The 18603-nt window shown below is 37.5% G+C and overlaps 1 protein-coding gene across 1 annotated transcript; it reads left to right on the top strand.

Annotated features, from left to right (window-relative positions):
* Positions 1-255: 255 nt before the first annotated feature.
* LOC107698163 (RNA-directed DNA polymerase homolog) lies at positions 256-1256 on the top strand (the record flags this gene model as incomplete). The annotated part of the gene is made up of 2 exons (XM_016499121.1): positions 256-408; positions 946-1256. Coding segments are annotated over 2 exons (464 nt in total), but the record flags the coding sequence as incomplete, so codon positions are not given.
* Between the last annotated feature and the right edge of the window lie 17347 nt (positions 1257-18603).

Below are 18603 nucleotides of genomic sequence, written 5' to 3'. Positions count from 1 at the left end.
CTGTATAGGTTATTAAGCTAAACAGATCTGAATGAAGCACTGAATGTATGCAAAGAAGATCAAGTTATCGTTTGAAGGATCTTCAATAAATTGCATCAGTAATCAAGAATTAGATGTTTTGAGTTATTCCATGCGCCCTTCATTGTTGATTGGAGCCTTTTTCAAGTTTGGGCGGACATTGAGGCTGAGAATCCCTAGATAACTTGACACTCACATATAAAGTGCTCATTATTGCATCTGGTGTTTCTGTCACAGTCACCGCCCTTATCAACTCTGAGTCAGATGGCAACTTCAGATCAATAGAGCTCTGCTGCCAGCTCAGTCTCCAAAAGACCATCAACAAGAGGTGCTACCAAGCCCAATCCATCACTGGAAAGCCCCTCTCACGTGGTTATATCAAAATCATGTGTTGGGTCCCCTTCAACTCAGAATGGGCCAGCTACATACGGAGCAGATTCACTTTCTGGTTCTGGAGAACTTCACCACTGGCATTATCCTAGGGGAACCGTGGCTGATCAAACACCAACCTGAGCTTTCTTGAACCACCAGGGAGGTCCTGAAGTGGGGCAATAAATGTTTCTGATCCTGTTTCCATGAACTTCCTCTTAAAGCCTCCAAACTGTTCCATCCGGTTCCTGTCTGTTCCACCACCATCGGAAGTCCCATCAAAAAACGATCTGTTGACATTCTTGAGGATTATACCCCCCTTCAGTGATGTATTCTGCCCCAAGAAAGCCTCATGACTTCCACCTCATTGGCCATGGGATTGTGCCATCGATCTTATTCCTGGTGAACCAGGGCCCTGGGGTAAAATCTTTCCACTCTCCATGAAAGAATACACCCAGGAGGTGCTACAGTAAGGTTACATGCGAGTAAGTTTAATTACGATTACCGGGCACTGAACAAGATCACCATTAAATTCTGTTACCTCCTTCTACATCCTAGCAGCCCTGGAACCTCTTCTTGGCACTTCCATCTTCACCAAGCTGGACCTCCATAGTACCTACGACCTCATCCGGAAATGCAAGGGGGATGAAAGGAAAATAGCTTTTGTGACCCCTACAGGTTACTACGAGTATTGCGTTATGCCATATGGGCTGGTTAACGCCCCCTCCATATTTCACTACTTCATGCACAAGGTGCTCCGGGAGTTTCTTAACAAGTTTGTGCTGGTCTACATTGATAACATCCTCATATACTCCCAGAGTTTGGCCATACATTGCTGTTATGTTACAGAGGTCCTGAAGATGCTCTGATATGTTCATCAAGGCAGATAAATGCCAAATCCATTAGTGTAAAATCCAATTCCTTGGTTACACCATGAGTCAATGTGGTATCTCCATGGACGAAAGGAAGGTATCTGCAATTCGAGACTGGCCAACTCCTTCCACCATCAAAGAACTCCAGAGATTCCTTGGTTTCGCTAACTTCTATCGACACTTCATCCAGAATTGCAGCTCTATAGTTCATCCAATCACCTCCTTACTCCACGGAAAACCCAAGTATCTGTCCTGGACCACCAAAGCAGACAATGCCTTCAAGTAACTGAAGCTGGCATTTAGCAGTGCACCACTCCTGACACATCCACAGACACATCTATGCCCTTCATTGTTGAAGTTGATGCTTTCACCACCGGAGTCAGACCGTTGCTTTCCCAGCAGCAGGGGAAGGCTCTTAAGCGACTAAACCCCCAACAAGCAAGATGGGCTCTTTTCTTCACCCAATTTGTGGGTGAAAAACCTATGAGAATAGAGGTAAGGGAGGTTACCAAAGTGCTCCGTAGAATTAAAACACACAAAGTTACCGGTCCAGATGGCCTTAAGGGCATTGTATTAAAAGAGTGTGCAGAACAACTTGGGCATGTTTGTACTAGGTTGTTTCAGGTCTTTTTAGATGATGGTTTTGTACCAGCAGCATGGAAAAACACCACTGTTATTCCAGTACCTAAAACGTCTCAGGCAAGAGCTCTTAAAGACTTTCGCCCAATTGCACTAACATCTATTCTGTGCAGGAGCATGGAGCGTATATTATGTAAAGAATTGATGTCACAAATGGTCACTTACAATTGAATATTGAGAAGACAAAGGAACTATGCTGTGGGAGCAAAAACAGGATCGGTACGGCTGGTGTCTCATATGAACAAATTACTATAAAGGGTGTAAAGGTAAAGCAAGTCTGAAATTTTAAATAAGTAATTAATGAAGCAAATAGGATAATCGGCCAGAAACAGAGTACAATGCAAGAGCTGTTTTTAGGCCCTTCCTTCAGGGCGCAGGCTGCATATACCGCTGGCTTAAAAAGAACCTATATAAAAGATCTAGACCAATTTTGAGTTAATGTATTAATTATTATTATTATTATTTATTTATTTATTTATTTATTATTTTTTTTTTTTTTGTGATATGTGAATGTGTAGTTTTATTTGTTAGGATGTATTTTCTATGCCAGTGTCAAAGATGAATTTCTGTTCAGGATATCTGGACAGACAATAAAGTTAAACTAAACTAAATTTGATTTTCAAATTTTCTATCGATTTTCAAATTTTCTATTTTCTATAGACAACAAGAATGGTAGAGCAAATGCTCTTTCCCAACTCAATGCTCCTGACAATCCCTCCGAGAATCCTGAACCCACCCTGGATCATAAGAAAATGATGAGTCTGATTGAGTGGACACCAGTGGAGACCCAAACCAGTGCCTCTGTGAGAACCCTCCACCGGGCTGCCCTCCTAATAAACAGTATGTTCCCAGACTCCAAAGAAATCAGACCATTCATTCCGTGCATACTTCTGTGGGCACTGGTCACCCGGGGGCCGATCAAACTCTCTCACTGCTACAAGACCGCTTCTGGTGGCCTAACATGGCCAACGACTTCAGAGGTTTCATGAGAGGGTGTACAGATTGTGTCATGTCTAAAACACCTTGCCAACTTCCATCTGGCAAACTCCTTCCACTGCCTGTCCATAACTCTCCATGGTCACATCTAGGAAAATATTTAATCACTGATCTACCTCCATCAGAAGGCAACACCTGTATCCTCATGGTAGTGGACCACTTCTCTAAATCTTGTAGATTGATCACACTCCGAGGTTTGCCCACAGCAATGAAAATGGCAGATCTCCTGTTCAACCATGTGTTCAGATACTTCGGACTATCTGTCGTCACTCTATTTTTCCAATAATATGTCTTAGTATGATGATACTTCAATGCTTAGTTTAATGATCAAAACATATGATGCAATCCAATACAATGATGATTGAGAGATGAACAAATAAAAAGCCTGATGATCATATTTGAAACTTACTGATTTTTAAAAAAAAAAAATATGTCTGGATAATCAAGTAAAGCTAAGCTGCTTCAGTATAGTAAGTGTTGGTCATTAAATATTACTAACAATTTCAAAGTTATTCTTGTTTTCTTATGTTTTATGATTTCACAGCAAAGAGACACATGAAGCACAAGCTGAAGGTGGATGTTTGTACAGTTACACTAAAAGGCCTTTTACTTTCTAAAAATGTCTAAACTAGCAATCAGACGACAGAAGGTGTGTAATAGGTTTAACAGAAATGTTTGATCATGTTGATAATTTAGAGGCCTGTTAAATATGATACACTAGGCAATAGGGTTAATGATAATAAAATAGAGTAGAAATTGGACACACACACTCAGCACCTGCAGAAATCCTTCATATTTGACCTCCATCTCTCTCTCAAACCACTAACCCATATGTGAACATTTGGTGGTTTTCTTTTACCCTTCAGGCAGTGTGGGTGAAGTTGGACTTCCTGTCGTTTTTCTTTCTGTTCACTGGTTCACTGAGGACAGATGAATGTCTCCATGACCTCTTCAAATTAACCATTTCTCGTTGACTCTGCAGATTCTACCTGGAAAACAAAACGCCATTTTATCCGTTTCTGCAGTCGTTAGTATGTATAGTTCTGTATGAATGCAATGTGCAGATGACTTACTGTATTTTCCATTTTTTTGTGCATTATAGATCTGACTCTAAATTCTGATGGGATGAGGTGTGCTTTAAGCTGTTGTTGCATGACCACAGTTTCTCTATTAATATAGGTGAACTGGAACTAAATAAATTTCTTTATTGGCAGACTATTGATTGCCAAATCATTTGCACTTATACCTGTCATGAAACTGCACAGGTACACGAAGGTTGAGGATCCAAATGCAGGGTTTTAATGAAGGGGTAATCCGCAATATAAGTCAGAAACAGGCAAAGGTCATAACAATAGGCAATCAGTCCAAACAAAAGCAACATGGCAACAAACACAGGCAAAGAGAAATCCAAAAACAGGCAGAATAAACAAACCAAGAAACAGAATAACTAGTATGCTAGGCTAGAAATGCAGATGACAAGCAAGACTTCACAATGAATGATAAAATGAACCAGGCTTATATAGGGTGAGCAGACAGGGTTAACGAGACACCGGTGCAAACAATGAGTGCTGATGAGTTCGGGCAAAGGATTATGGGAAATGAAGTCCAAGACTGATTGACAGAGGTATGGTTTTATTTAAATATTATATCGCTATTTGAAATTCTGCTTCGTTGATACTATACCTGTTTTCTGTGTAATGCCAATACATTTGAACCAACTGAAAACAAATATCCTAAGGTGGTTTGCTGGTCTATCTGGTTTCCTAGCCTGACCATCTGACCCCAAGTGGCCCAGACCATATTAAAACCATCAAAACCAACCAGGCAGCCTCTGGCCAGGCTGGAGATCAGCTAACCACCTCAGGCTGGTTTAAGCTGTTTTAAGAGGGAATAGTAATGCTGCAGACATACAGAAACCTAGATTAAAACCATACAGTATTTCTGACATGATCGCTGGATTTCCCCTCACTGAATTAAACATAACTCATAAGTTGACAGTGGAATTTGGAATTTATCATTCCATACTGCTGTTTTAACCTGCATCCCATTTAGTTTACAATATTTGTGTCACGGTTATTATCTTAAAGAAAATAGATCAATCAATCAATCAATCAATCAATTTTGTTACTTAAAATAACATTAAAATAAAATATTAATAGTTTATATTAAAAACTTAACTTGTAATGTCTAGTTACTAAGGCAACATTTCTCATTTTTGTTAACTTTATTTTAACTTTATTTTTAATTCTGGTTAACTTTGTAAACTAAAATTTAATAAAAACTATATCCCACTTCAAATGGGACTGGGTTCCATTGTCAGATGAAAACAAAAATAGCTTTTTGGCAGCAAATACTCAATATGGGTGTGGTACACAAAAGGTTTAAAAAGTAACCCATGTCCACTGTTAAATATACTGCTATATATGTCTTCCATAGACATCCCAGTCCTCTGATCTGAACCCTATAGAAAATTAGTGGGGTGAACTTAAGATGAAAGTGCATGAACACGGACCTTGGAATTTGAAAGATCTGGGGAGATTCTGTGTAGAAAAATGATCTCTGATCTCTTGTCAGGCACTTTCTTCAACCTCATCAGGCATTAAAGGAGATATTCAGAGGTGTTATCTGAGTAAATGGAGGTTGCAAAAAGTATTGAATAATAGAGTGTCAATAATTGCGGCCAATGTGTATTTGAGATTCAACCATTATGAGTGTTCATTTCATAATGACATTTACCCCATTTTCAATTGTTTTACTTCATTGAAAGGTTAAGTTTTTGTGAATTTTTTAAATTAAAACATCAAAAGGATTAACAATGCAGATTTATTTTCACAGGCTTCTTTGTTCATATTTACCAAGAGTGTCAATAATTCTGGCCATGATTGTATACATTTATGCATTTAGCAGATGCTTTTATCGAAAGCAACTTATATAAAAACAATTTGTCAAAGAGCCAGCAGTATTCCTAATATACAATGCCAGGTTTATTAGAAAACTAAATAAGACTAGATTAGATTAATCTAATTCAAAATATTAACAAAAACTATAATTGTAGTTTTATACTTTTTACACACCTACATGTTGTTCCAAAGCAGGAAGACAGTGGTAAAGAAAAAATCCCTCAGATTTTTCTCAAAATGACACATATTTGGCATTTTCTTCAATGTTCGCTTTTAAGACACCACAAAAGGTTATGAGGTGTGAGCAATTCCTGCAACACTTGGCCTTTTGCTTCGTTCAAGTACATGATATTATTAAGTTCATGACATGGCAGCTGGTTGCAGGTTTATGTTGTTAATGGGTGGAAAATATTAGTGAATTTAAAAATAAATGAGCCAAAAGTTCATCATCATTTCAAAGCCTCCATATTACGAGCAGCGATGCATTCATGCTAAAGCTTATAAAGGTTTATTTATGCACACAGATCCTCGCTGACAAAGATGCCTTTTATTTAAAGCTTCAGACATCATTCTCCTGGACGTAGGTTCAAGGGATCTAGGCTCAAGTGTTTATAATGGTGTTAACAAATAAACCCAAGGTCGAAACCTAAACCAGCTTTGTCCTAGTAAGCACAAAACACTGTGGGTACAGCCACCAGCTTGGCCGGGCCTAAATGCTCCTTTGTGTTTATAATTTTTCCTTTAGAGTAACTGAGCCCGCTCCCTTTCACTGATGGCAAACAGCTTCCAAACAACACGGCGGTGAATTTTCCAGCAGCGGATGGACAGACAGCGTGTAAAGTGGCGAAATGAAAAAAATAATAAAAGAACAAACAGCTTTTGTCCTGATTGAAGTCAAAGGAAAGGAAAATAGATACCAAATGTGAAAGGAAACCTCGCCTGGTTTCACATGGAGATACTCCTTTGAGTCCTAGAGTCTCTTTGAATTCTGCACTGCAGAAGATTATTTTCTTTGTCAATATTTTTGTCTGGTTTCCAGTAGAAATATTTAAATATTGTTAAATCAAATTATCTTAAATCAAGATACTTGAGAAGCAAGTTGATTTAAAAATCACACAAAAATTTAGTTTGTACCTGCCAATGGGGTCAGAAAAATCAAGATAATTTTTTTGACCCCATTGCAAGCACAAACTCAATTCATTTTGATATATATATTTTTCAGAAAACAAGACAGATATCTTAAGTCATTATTCTTCTCAAGTAAATCTATTTTGATTTAAGATAAAATTAAGATGTACATGTTTCTTTCCATACTGTAAAATCCAGCTAAAATATTCATTTAGATTCATGCATTTAGCAGACACTTTTATCCAAAGTGACTTACAAAAGAGTAACTTGAGGAATTTGTCAAAAAGTAATCAGTATTCATAATATACAGTCATGGCCAAAAGTTTTGGCAGTGACATCAATTTTGTGTTTTGCTAAGTTTGCTGCTTTAGTATTTGTAGATTATTTTTCCGCATGTTTCTATGGTATACTGAAAAACAATGATAAGCATATCATAAGTTTTAAAAATATAATGAGTCAATATTTATAATGTTGACCCTTGTTCTTCATAACCTCTGCAATTCGCTCTGGATATTAGCTTCCGGGCCAGATAAATTTTACAATAGTTTATTGTGCATGTATATTATATTTAAAGTTGCTTAAGCGAAATCAAGAAGTCTATAAGACTGGTTTATTCATTCTTTATAATGTAGACATGTAGAACATATCCGCGTTTGTGCATCAGTGTCTGTAATGTGTGCTGTAGGTGTGAAACTTTTAGGAATCTTATCCAAGTTGTAGGCTAGTCAATATTGGTCAGTCAGTCGTATCTGACATAAAGGATCCGCGAATGAAACTGTGACCACAAACACAATTAACTTAAGTGAATTATATAGCAATAATCAGCAATATGCTTTCACACAAATAACTTTATTTTTGAATGTTTCAATATGCGTTGACACAAATTACTTTCATTGATACAACATGGCACTGAGTTGTTAGAAAAGAAATGCATAGAGACGTTATTGCTTGATGACGTTAAGAACCGATGAATCGGCTTTTTGAACCGGTTCAATGAGCCGATCTGTCCGAAAAGAACCGGTTCGCGGAAATGAATCAGACTTTGCATCAATAACACGCATACGATCAGAGAGAGCCTAGGCAGAGAGCCGACCAGAGTCCTAGAGGGGAAGGCGGGTAAAAAGAGGAGGGTGACAAAAACAGGAACGCCAGACCGACTAGACTAGAAAAATAAACAAAAGAAAACACACCATGCACCGAGATGATCTGAGCTTCAGAACAACACATTACGGACTGACACAAGACAGCAAACATGAGGACAAGATAAAGGGAAGATAATGAGGACAAAACAGGGTGCAGGTGAGGACGGAAAATTTGCTAACAGGGATAACAAGAGGGGTGGGGTATACACCATGATGACAGCAGAGCACATGCCGAGTCGTCAAAACAAAAGGCCATGTGCTCCATGACAACAAAGCTTAAGTAGACCCCACCGAGATCGTGACAATTCTTTATTCATGGTGTTTTTGGGCAGAATTATGAGAGATCCCACTCCCTTGGTTGAAAAGCAACCCCACACATGGATGGTCTCAGGATGCTTCACTGTTGGCACAACACAGGATTCATGGTAGCGTTCACCTTTTCATCTCCGAACAACCGATTTTCCAGATGTCCCAAACAGTCGGAAGGGAGCTTCATCAGAGAAAATAACTTTGCACCAGTCTTCTGCTGTCCAATCCTTGTACTTCCTGCAGAATTTCAGTCTGTCCTTGATGTTTCTCTTGGAGAGAAGTGGCTTATTTGCTGCCCTTCTTGACACCAGGCTGTTGTCCAAAAGTCTTGGCCTCACTGTGCGTGCAGATGCTCACACCAACCTGCTGCCATTCGTCTGTCCTTGAGGTTTTTCTTGGAGAGAAGTGGCTTCTTTGCTGCCCTTCTTGACACCAGGCCATTGTTCAAAAGTCTTGGCCTCACTGTGCGTGCAGATGCTTTTACACCAACCTGCTGCCATTCCTGAGCAAGCTCTGCACTGGTGGTGACACGATTCCATAGCTGACGGTCCTGGGACACTCTGGGACGTCCTGAAGACTTCTTCACTGAAGTCAAACCTCTCTCCTTGAAGTTCCTGATGATCTGGTAAATGGTTCTTTCAGGTGCAATATTATTTGTAACAATTTCCTTGCATGTGAGGCCATTTTGATGCACCACGATAATGGCTGCACGTGTTTCTTTGGAGGAAACCATTGCTAACAAGAACAATGATTGGAAGCGCTTCTTCCCTCCTTTTATAGCAATCAGTCTGCTCTTACAATCTAATTAGTATGATAGTGATTTCACCTGACTAGTACTCATTCACACTTTCACATGTGCTGCTGATATGATTACTCAATTAATGTTAGCTGGTCATTTTGTTTCAGGATCAAAAAACTGTGAAATTAGTTTCTTTGTGAAAAGTTAATTTTTTAGCAAGTATTTAAAATGCATCTGCTCACTCTACACAATAATGCCAGGTTATATATATATATATATATATATATATATATATATTATTCAAAGTATTGTGTCGTCAATATCAATCACTAATCAATCACTAATCGTAATTATCAAGGAAGATCCTACTTGGATCCACCAATCAGAGAAGTCGATGTTACCATGCAAATGAGAGCTCTCAAACTCCCATGAAGCATTTTAGTTGGTCATAAATTAATAGTTTTATGTAGTTCCACACTTTTGATTGGATTCTTAATTCTCAATGCTTCATGTGTATTGAAGGTGGGAGAGAGCACTGATCATTCACTCCCCACACCTACAATTCCTGCCAATACTGAGACTCAAACCCCCAATCTTTGGGTTACACATCTGACTTTCTAACCATTAGGCTACAACTGCCCAGAATTTATTGTCTCAACACTGCTAATAAAAAAAAAATCCATAGAAAAACATACAATGCCGTGGCAGAAAATTACCAGAATATTTTCTGTTAAGTTTATATATATATATATATATATATATACACTATATATATATATATCAGTGGCGAGCGGTGACTTTTTTAACCGGGTATGCTGAGTGATAAGATTAAGCCCCCCCCTCCTCATCTCTTTTAAGACACACTCAAAGAGGAAAACACTGTGGCAGGTGTCGATTTAAAAGTATGCACATTCCTACCTTATTTGTAAATTAAATTCATCTGCAATCATTCTTCTATAGTTTCAGGTTTATCCATAGTTATAGTTATTCGAATGCTAGAAAACAGCTGCTTTTCCAAGTAAAAAACACCAAATAACGTAGTTATACATAATATTCAGAGGGTGGGGAGATGGGGGATTCCCCCCGCTCTATATGTCTCTGCATCTACTGAATGATTTTTTATTTTATTTTATTTATTCCGTTTTTGTTTTTTTTAAATTCCCAGTGAATAGGAGTTAAAACTCCCACCGGGGTGACACTACTCCAATAATAAACCATGCAAAATACCAACAAAAAAAATGATAATAATAATTAAAAAAAAAAAAAATATTTAAAATATTACCAAGTAACATTGCAAACAACAATAAAATCAGAAAAGGACATTAATTGTAAGCGACTCAAGTATGCGGAAAACAAAGGTATTGTTTCCTATTTTTTCCTGATTTTTGTTATTATTTAAAATGTTATATACATTTTTATAAACCTTTTTTTAATTTTTTTATTTACCATTTAGGCATGTTGAATGGTATTTTTGGTATGGCCAATTGTCTTCAACATTGTCTATGACCTGATATGTTTTTAGTGGACTTTCAAAATTTGCTTTGCTTGAGAAAGCATGAAAATATACAGTTATGATGTTTTTTCTTATGATTTAGTCTAGTTAGTTTTGCATCAAACACAATGTAATTTTCGGCAATCGAGATCTGACAGCAACAGCGCGTTTTTCCGCTTGGGCGAGTGCTTGGCAGACAGCTTACCTCGCACATGAAATCATCCGCAGGCCAGTAAACCAATGAGAACGCGCTACAATCCTGACGAGTCATAGCAGTAGAGCGGAGATGAGAAAGCTGCGGAGAATCCGCTCGCCCGGAAGCTCCCATAACTGACGTAGATTTACAGAAAATTACCGTTGTTTTCAAATAAATAATTTTACATACTTATTCCAAACACTTTATAAGTCAGATTTCAGTATGAATAGGGTGACCATACGGGCCATTTTTACGGGATGCACCCTTGCCAGGATTTCTATATTGCTTAAAATATCCAGGTTTTGGCTGTTAGCAATGTGCAGATCGATCGGTGTATGACATTATTTCACGAGAGCTATAGAGAGCAGAGCAGACGGCTCCTTATGCTTTCAAATTGCTCTCGCGGTACTTTGGTGTCATACAATAATCGGTGCGCACGCAGCGAGATGGAGGCAAGTCGAACGAACAAACACGTGCGCGTATTTGCATCGCTTTGATTGTTCTCACCTTCTTACGCGCGACGTGCCACAATTGGTCGATTATGTACAATACCTGCATGTTATTGGTCAAACTACTTTGGATGTTTTAGGCAATATAAAAATCATGGCCAGGATGTGTCCCGTATAAATGGCACATATGGCCTCCCTAAGTATGAACTTTAACATTTCTCATCAAACAGTCTGTGCTCAGCTATTACTATGCAATATTTTATTTCTTGGGATCTGAAGGAGATTAATCTGAAACAAGCACTGAGAACTCTTTCAGGAGCTATGAAAAGAGCAACATCTGAGCAATACCATTTTCCTCAATAGAGTTTAAACACATGTTGGCATGAGTTGAATCGCTGTTTCTGGCATGTTTTAAGGGTTGTGTCTCTCTCGTGAGAACATGCGTGTGTTTTCCAGCAGCAGGAGAAGGTCTCGTACCCTTTAACCTCTCCATGTCCTTCATCTGCTCGCTGCCATACAGGAAGCCGCAGCGCTCGGGAAATGCGTCGACTGATTGTTTGGAGTTAATAAGAACTGAAAAGTCAAAGAGTAAAAGAGGGCAATTCACACGCACTTGATCCTGCGGCCCGTCCCATGTCTCCTCAATGCATGCAAAGAAACGTGGGAAAAAGGGAGGGGGCGACACACTTGTATTTGGCACTGGTGTTAACAAAGAGCGATAGCTACTGAAAACAACAGAACATAAAAATGCCACATACTGTAACAGCGCTGTAAAAACCCTAGTTAGCTGACTACCTAGACAGTATTTAAGGCATCATGCTCCTGATATAAAGACAGTCTAAAAGGCATACAGTAACATTCTGCCACTTTACATAATTTTGGCCAAAATAATAATATTTTTCATGGTAATGGTTTAAAAATAACACACACACGTCATTTATGAGGTCAAACGTCAGTTAGGATATGTCGGCAGCTCACTGAGTCCTAGAACAAATACCTGTTTCCCATGTGTCATTTGAGTCAAACTTACCTCACTATTGATGTTGGGACGAGGCAGATCACTGCGTTCAGACAGAGACTTCTGGAGGTAATGGATACTGGCCGCTAATGGCGGGAAACGTTCGGCATGTATGTTTGTAACTGAACTCTAATGGGCTGGTTTCCCAGCGGGCTGAAGCCAAATGCAGCAGGTGCAGAATCACAAAAACACTGGAGGAGAAAATGTTTCTGTCATTCTTCTGTGCCAAAACTGATGGGAAAAACACAAATATAATGACAGGAACTGCAGACACTGATCAGAGAGACTGAATGATTCAGGAGCGAATATCAGATGTTTTGACTTGGTTTGACTGTGTTTCTTGTTTCACGTGCTGTCTATCCACCTGTCTGTCTGTTTGTCTATCCATCTATCTGTCTGTCTGTCTATTATCCATCCGTCCATCCTTCCATCTGTCATCCATCCATCCATCCATTCATCTATCTGTCTATGTTTTTCAGCCATCTGTCCGTCCATCCATCCATCCATCCATTTATCCATTTGTCTAACGGTAAATCCATCCATCTGTCCTGTATAGATCTCAACGTTTTCAAGCTACACAGAAAGTTTATATCAAACACGTTTTCTGAATACTTGTTTTTAAATTTTAGACCAGCTTTATCAACACCAGATTTTGTATTTTTTTCTACTTATTCCAGCACATTGTTTGTAACTTCTTATCTTCCTTGTGATGTATGGATCATTTGGTTTTGGAAGTGCTGGGACACGGAATTCCTGATCCGTCATGTGAAAACTGTTTGACAGTTTAGGGTAGGACGGACAAAATATTCCAGCAGATGACCACAATGCTTTACAAAGAGCTCGGCAACTCTAAATTTGATTTATGTGCCTGGAGGAAATTTGGCCAGAGCATCAAATGATGGTTGTGTTGTGAAAGAAGAAATATCAACTTCTGAACATCAGAAGAGCAATAAAACATACAACCTGATTGTGACGTTGATCTTTGAGGTTCCTGTGGAGCTCCACCAGATATGAAGGTCAGAAGACATGGTTTACACCACTCTCTGTGTTTATGTGTGCATATAACTGCAGGACACTGTCACAAACAAAAGAGTCTGATTAGACACAGTCTTTAAAAAACTGTTTGAAAAGTCACTTTTAAAAGACTTTCAGAAAATATCTCAAATGTTTGATTTAGTTTTAAAGGTCAGAATTACAAATTGTGCAAGAACGTTATTTCACTCACTAGGAAATAATTTTGTGTTTTGATGATCACATGATACTGTAATTTTGAAATTCTTGCAAATTATTTTGAAATTAGAGGTCATTTATAATGTCTTACCTTGGATTTCAAAACCCTAATTGTTGTTGTACTCCAGAGAACTGTGTGGAAAATATTGCTTACATATGTACACACGTGATTTGAAATAAATTTGCATTTATTCCAAGCGTAAAATATCTTCATATATATAGAACATCACTTTTCTAACATCTAACATTTCTTCCCCACAACAATCTCAACAGAAATATATATGAATTCCCCTGCTATAAATCTGAAATTCTAACTGAAAGTAAAGTGTCAGAGAGCATGCTTGCTGACTATGACTATGATTGCTGAGTGCGCATGTATAAAACTGTATGAGGTTGGGCATGTGGATATGTGAGTGATTTTGTGCAGGTGTGTCTTCTGTCCCATGGGTCGCCCTTCTCCACAGTCACTGATCACACACACACACACTGATCACACACTGATCATGTGAACTTCATTAGGGTTGTGTAACCAATGACACAAGAGTCTCGGGCTGTGAGTCTGAGTTGGAAAGAATGTGAGAAAGGCACCTTTGGTCTTATTTTAAAGTACTATAAAATTTCCCCAGTTTTGACATTTCTGAAATCACCCTTAATGGTTGCAATATCTGGTGGAGATCACATTGATTCAGATGCAACCCATGAACAACGAAAAGAGGTTTGCATGTTATACGTGATGTCAAATAGAGAACTGCTGCATTTGCTATAATTACAGTCAGATGTTAAGCTAAGCACTATATGGATGTGTTCAGCATACTATGGCGCCTGGGTCCAGCAGCATCTGATCCGTGCAGTAATGGAGGTGTATGAAATCAGATTATCATACAGGGTGTGCTAAACTGCTCTAGTGTGGCTCGTGTTCCTGTTCTCCTGTGGGAGAGACGCATACAGCATCAATAAAGACAAGATTCAATCACATTATGTCAGTTCAAAAAAAACCCTGGACTAGTATGATTACAGACTAACCTGACATTTTAGTTATTATTACATAATCTTTATTGTTGTAACCACAAGCCTAAAATTGCAATATATTATTATAACAACGTATAGTAGAATTCTATTATATAGAAAAATAAAGACTCTTTCTTCTTGTTTTAAACATAAACAACACTTAATTGTGATACTTTTTTTCAGAAATCTTACTTTGCATCTCAAGCAGTGGTTTCTTGATTTAATCATATTTATAATAATTATAATTTATAATTATAATTTATGCATTTAGCAGAGGGTTACATCTGCTTTTTTCACACACACTCCCAACATACAGATTTAATTGATTTCTTTCATAAATTGCAGCGACTGCTCTAAAATATGAAACACCAATGCTTCAGGAGTTTAGAACATGCTTATTCGATAACTTTTATTTCCTATATGGGTTTATAATTTATAACAATAATTTAATAATTTATGCATTTAGCAGATGCTTTTATCCATAGCGACTTACAGTGCATTCAGGCTATACATTTTTTACCAGTAAGTGTGTTCCCTGGGAATTGAACCCACAACCTTTTTCACTGCTAACGCAATGCTCTACCACTGAGCTTACTTTATGAATTGATAAAAATTATGCAATATTTCATGCAACAATCTTTATCTACATATATATATATATATATATATATATATATATATGTCCGATGTTTTCAAGACATTTTAAAAAGACAATTATTGCTTTAGTTTGACTAAAATCACGTTTAAAGTTCATATGTAATTCATATGTAATGCCATTTAAAGAAACATATATCATTGTTCACCATCCTCATGGTTGGCCTGGTTTTGAAAACTTTATATGTTAGGTCACGTACATGTATATTTGAATTGTACATTTTGTGACACTAGAAGCATTTTACTTCCCATACTGGGTGATCACAATGTTTTTTCCAAGTTGTGTGATGTATACTTGATATATGCATATATACGGATAAGAGAAATAAAACATCTCCGCAAGTACAAACAAACACACCTGGCCGAAAAGCAAAAACACGTTTGCTTAATATTTTCCACAGTCCACTCCTCTGTTTTGAAACCTGAACATTTAGGAGTTTTTATAGAAGGAAATGATACTCTTGGATTTGTAAGAATATTTTAAGCTTTGGAGTACATTTTATTGGCTTTATGTTTTGTTTTTACAACATTTAAAAACCAAAACAAGTGTAATGAATTCATTTAAAATAATTTGATGAGAAACACATTCACAACAAACATTCACACTGTACTGGAGCAAACACAGATGTAAAGACTTTACTGAACATGTGACATGAGCAGAGTGTGACACACCACATTCACAAAATAATTTTCACCTTCCTCATATGTTTTATTTTCCATGGTGTTATAGGTAAAACATGTCTGGTGGACATTAAAGCAAACACAACACGGCGCGTTTCTCCAGGTCAGTCACAGTCACCGTAAACTTTTGGCTTTGATGCCATGTTAGTTTAGTTTGGAAGGGTGTTCAGTGAGGCCCAAACATGTGCTTTCATTTCAAACGAGTTTCCTTTCAATGTTGAGGAGATGATCGCAATGTGCTCGACATGTCACAATAACATCTCTCATTCTTTCCGAGTATGAATATTCTCAGATGAAGCTGTTTGCTGAGAGTCTGGAAATGAATTACGTAAGCTTCACGTTGTTGGTCTTGAGGGTTTGAGGCATGAAGAACTTCCAACCAATGGGAAATGGAAGTGGAAAATGGTTTGGTTAACCTTGTGACCAGGTTCTTTTCACCAATACTACACCTGTATCCCACTGGTTGGAAATGCTGTGTTTACAAAATCATGTAGATGAGATGAAAATCAGACGTTTACTGTACATGTTTCTGTGTGTATTTTGGTTGTACTGTATTTACCAGTTGTCTGTGAGGGTGTTCAGAACAGGTAGCTAGTTAAGAACCAGCCTATTTTTTCTTCTGAATCCAAATGTCACCTGGCCTGAGAGGTCACATTCAGGACACAACAACCAGCCAGACAGTTTAACATGACGAATATGGCAAATATTGAGTGAGAAAGTCCTCTGTTGGAAAAGCAAAACAAAAAGTACTGTGGTGGTACCATAGTATAAGTGATGAGACATGCAGTATATTATAGGACTGAATTACTGCTATATCAATACATTACGGGGTTTAAAAATATACTCCAAATAAATACCATGGCATTAGTATAGTAAACTTCCAAATACATAATAACACCATGATGCAATGTACAAAAATAAATAATGAACCATAGTACTACAATGCCATAGCAGCACATGAGGAACAGTTGTAATAGAAAAGGGGAATCAGTTTGTATGTCTTTGTATGTCTTACATATTTTCATATAATATTTCCATATTATAATCATAAATATAGTATTATTTGGGTTTTTACGGTACAGTGATACTGCTTTGACATGCAATATAGAATTGTATATGGTTGTTGGATTGTAGACTGGATTATATGACTTATATTATTACATCATAACATTTACATAAAGAACATTTAAAAAATATATATATATTATTACCATAAAAGCATAGTAATATCATAGTGCAATATGAAAATTAATAGGTCATCTCATCCAATGAAATTAAAGAATCCTCACTTCACTGACGCACAATCCAGTTCAATTCAACTGTTTTAGAACCTGGTTTTTAGCTGGCCTAACCCTAAACTTTAGCTGTTTTTTAGCTGGCCTAAACTGTTTAGATGGTTGATAAAAGGACTATCTGTACCAGATGGTGGGAATGTGGCTAGACTGTTAGATCATCTTGAGAAAACAACTACCATATTTCAAAAAACATGTCATGGTTTTTCAAGAGAGGCCTGCTGTGACTCTTGTCAACCATCTAAAACATCATGAACCAGCTAAAAACATAATCCAAAAGTATAGCTGTTACCTTAAACTGTATTTAGATGGATATTTTAGCCAGTTCAAGCTGGTTTCAGATGGCTCAAGATGAACTACCAGTTCAGTACTACCAGTCCTCTTGTCAACCATTTAACCCAGCTTAAATCAGTTAGAAACATAATCCAGAACATACAGTATATATTACCTTAAACTGGTTTTAGCGGGACATTTTTAGCCTCGTCCAAGCTGGTTTAAATAGTTTAAATTAATCATTCTCAGTCACGTGACTGGCTCGAAGACTTGAGCCAAGACCTAACAAAATGCAAGTTTTGACCATTAGCAATCCATATAAAGCACCCGCCGCAATATTTCAATCCCTAAAAACAGCGGTACATTCTAAAACATTTAATGTGGTTAAACAATATACTTATTCTAAAACAATAAATGCGGTTATTAGTTCTTGTTTTTTTTTTTCAGCTACGTCTTCTCTCCAAAATTAAATCTTTTCTCTGTTTAGAGACTGCTATCCATGCGCTTATTACATCTCGCTTGGACTACTGCAACTTTCTTTACCTCGGCATTTCTAAATCGTCCGTCACTCGTCTCCAATTAGTACAAAATGCTGCTGCTAAATTCCTCAAAGGACAACGTAAATTTGATCACGTTACTCCAATTTTGAAATTGTTGGATTGGCTACCTGTGCATCTTACAATTTAGTTTAAAATTCTTTATGTTTTTAAATCTATAAATAATCTGGCACCAAGCTATCCGTCTGATCAACTTTATCCATACAATCCTACACGAAATCTCAGGTCTGCTGATCAAAGACTTCTCTCTGTCCCCAGATCACGGTTAAAGCATAGAGGGGATAGAGCCTTTGCGGTTGCTGGCCCAAGGCTGTGGAACAGCCTTCCAGACTATATCAGATCGGCACAGTCTAACTGTTTTTAAATCATCTCTTAAAACCTATTTCTTCTCTTTGGCTTTCAGTTCATTGTGAGTTTATGGTATGAATCTGTGGGTTGCCCTGTGTTCTATGTCTTTGTTTGTTCAGCACTTTGGTCAGCCGTGCTTGCTGTTTTTAAATGTGCCATATAAATAAAACAAACTTGAACTTGAAACTTGAATGTGAAAACTCTTAAATTTTCAATTCAATGTGCTAAATTGTTAAACCTCTTCTTTATAATGATTTTCTATGGGAAAACATTTAATATTAAACTTTGCGCAT

Source organism: Sinocyclocheilus anshuiensis, unplaced genomic scaffold (genome assembly GCF_001515605.1).
Source record: "Sinocyclocheilus anshuiensis isolate Anshui unplaced genomic scaffold, SAMN03320099.WGS_v1.1 scaffold4315, whole genome shotgun sequence".
NCBI classification, from domain to species: domain Eukaryota; kingdom Metazoa; phylum Chordata; class Actinopteri; order Cypriniformes; family Cyprinidae; genus Sinocyclocheilus; species Sinocyclocheilus anshuiensis.
Note: the sequence above shows the minus strand (reverse complement) of the source record. Positions and strands in the feature narration are given on the sequence as shown.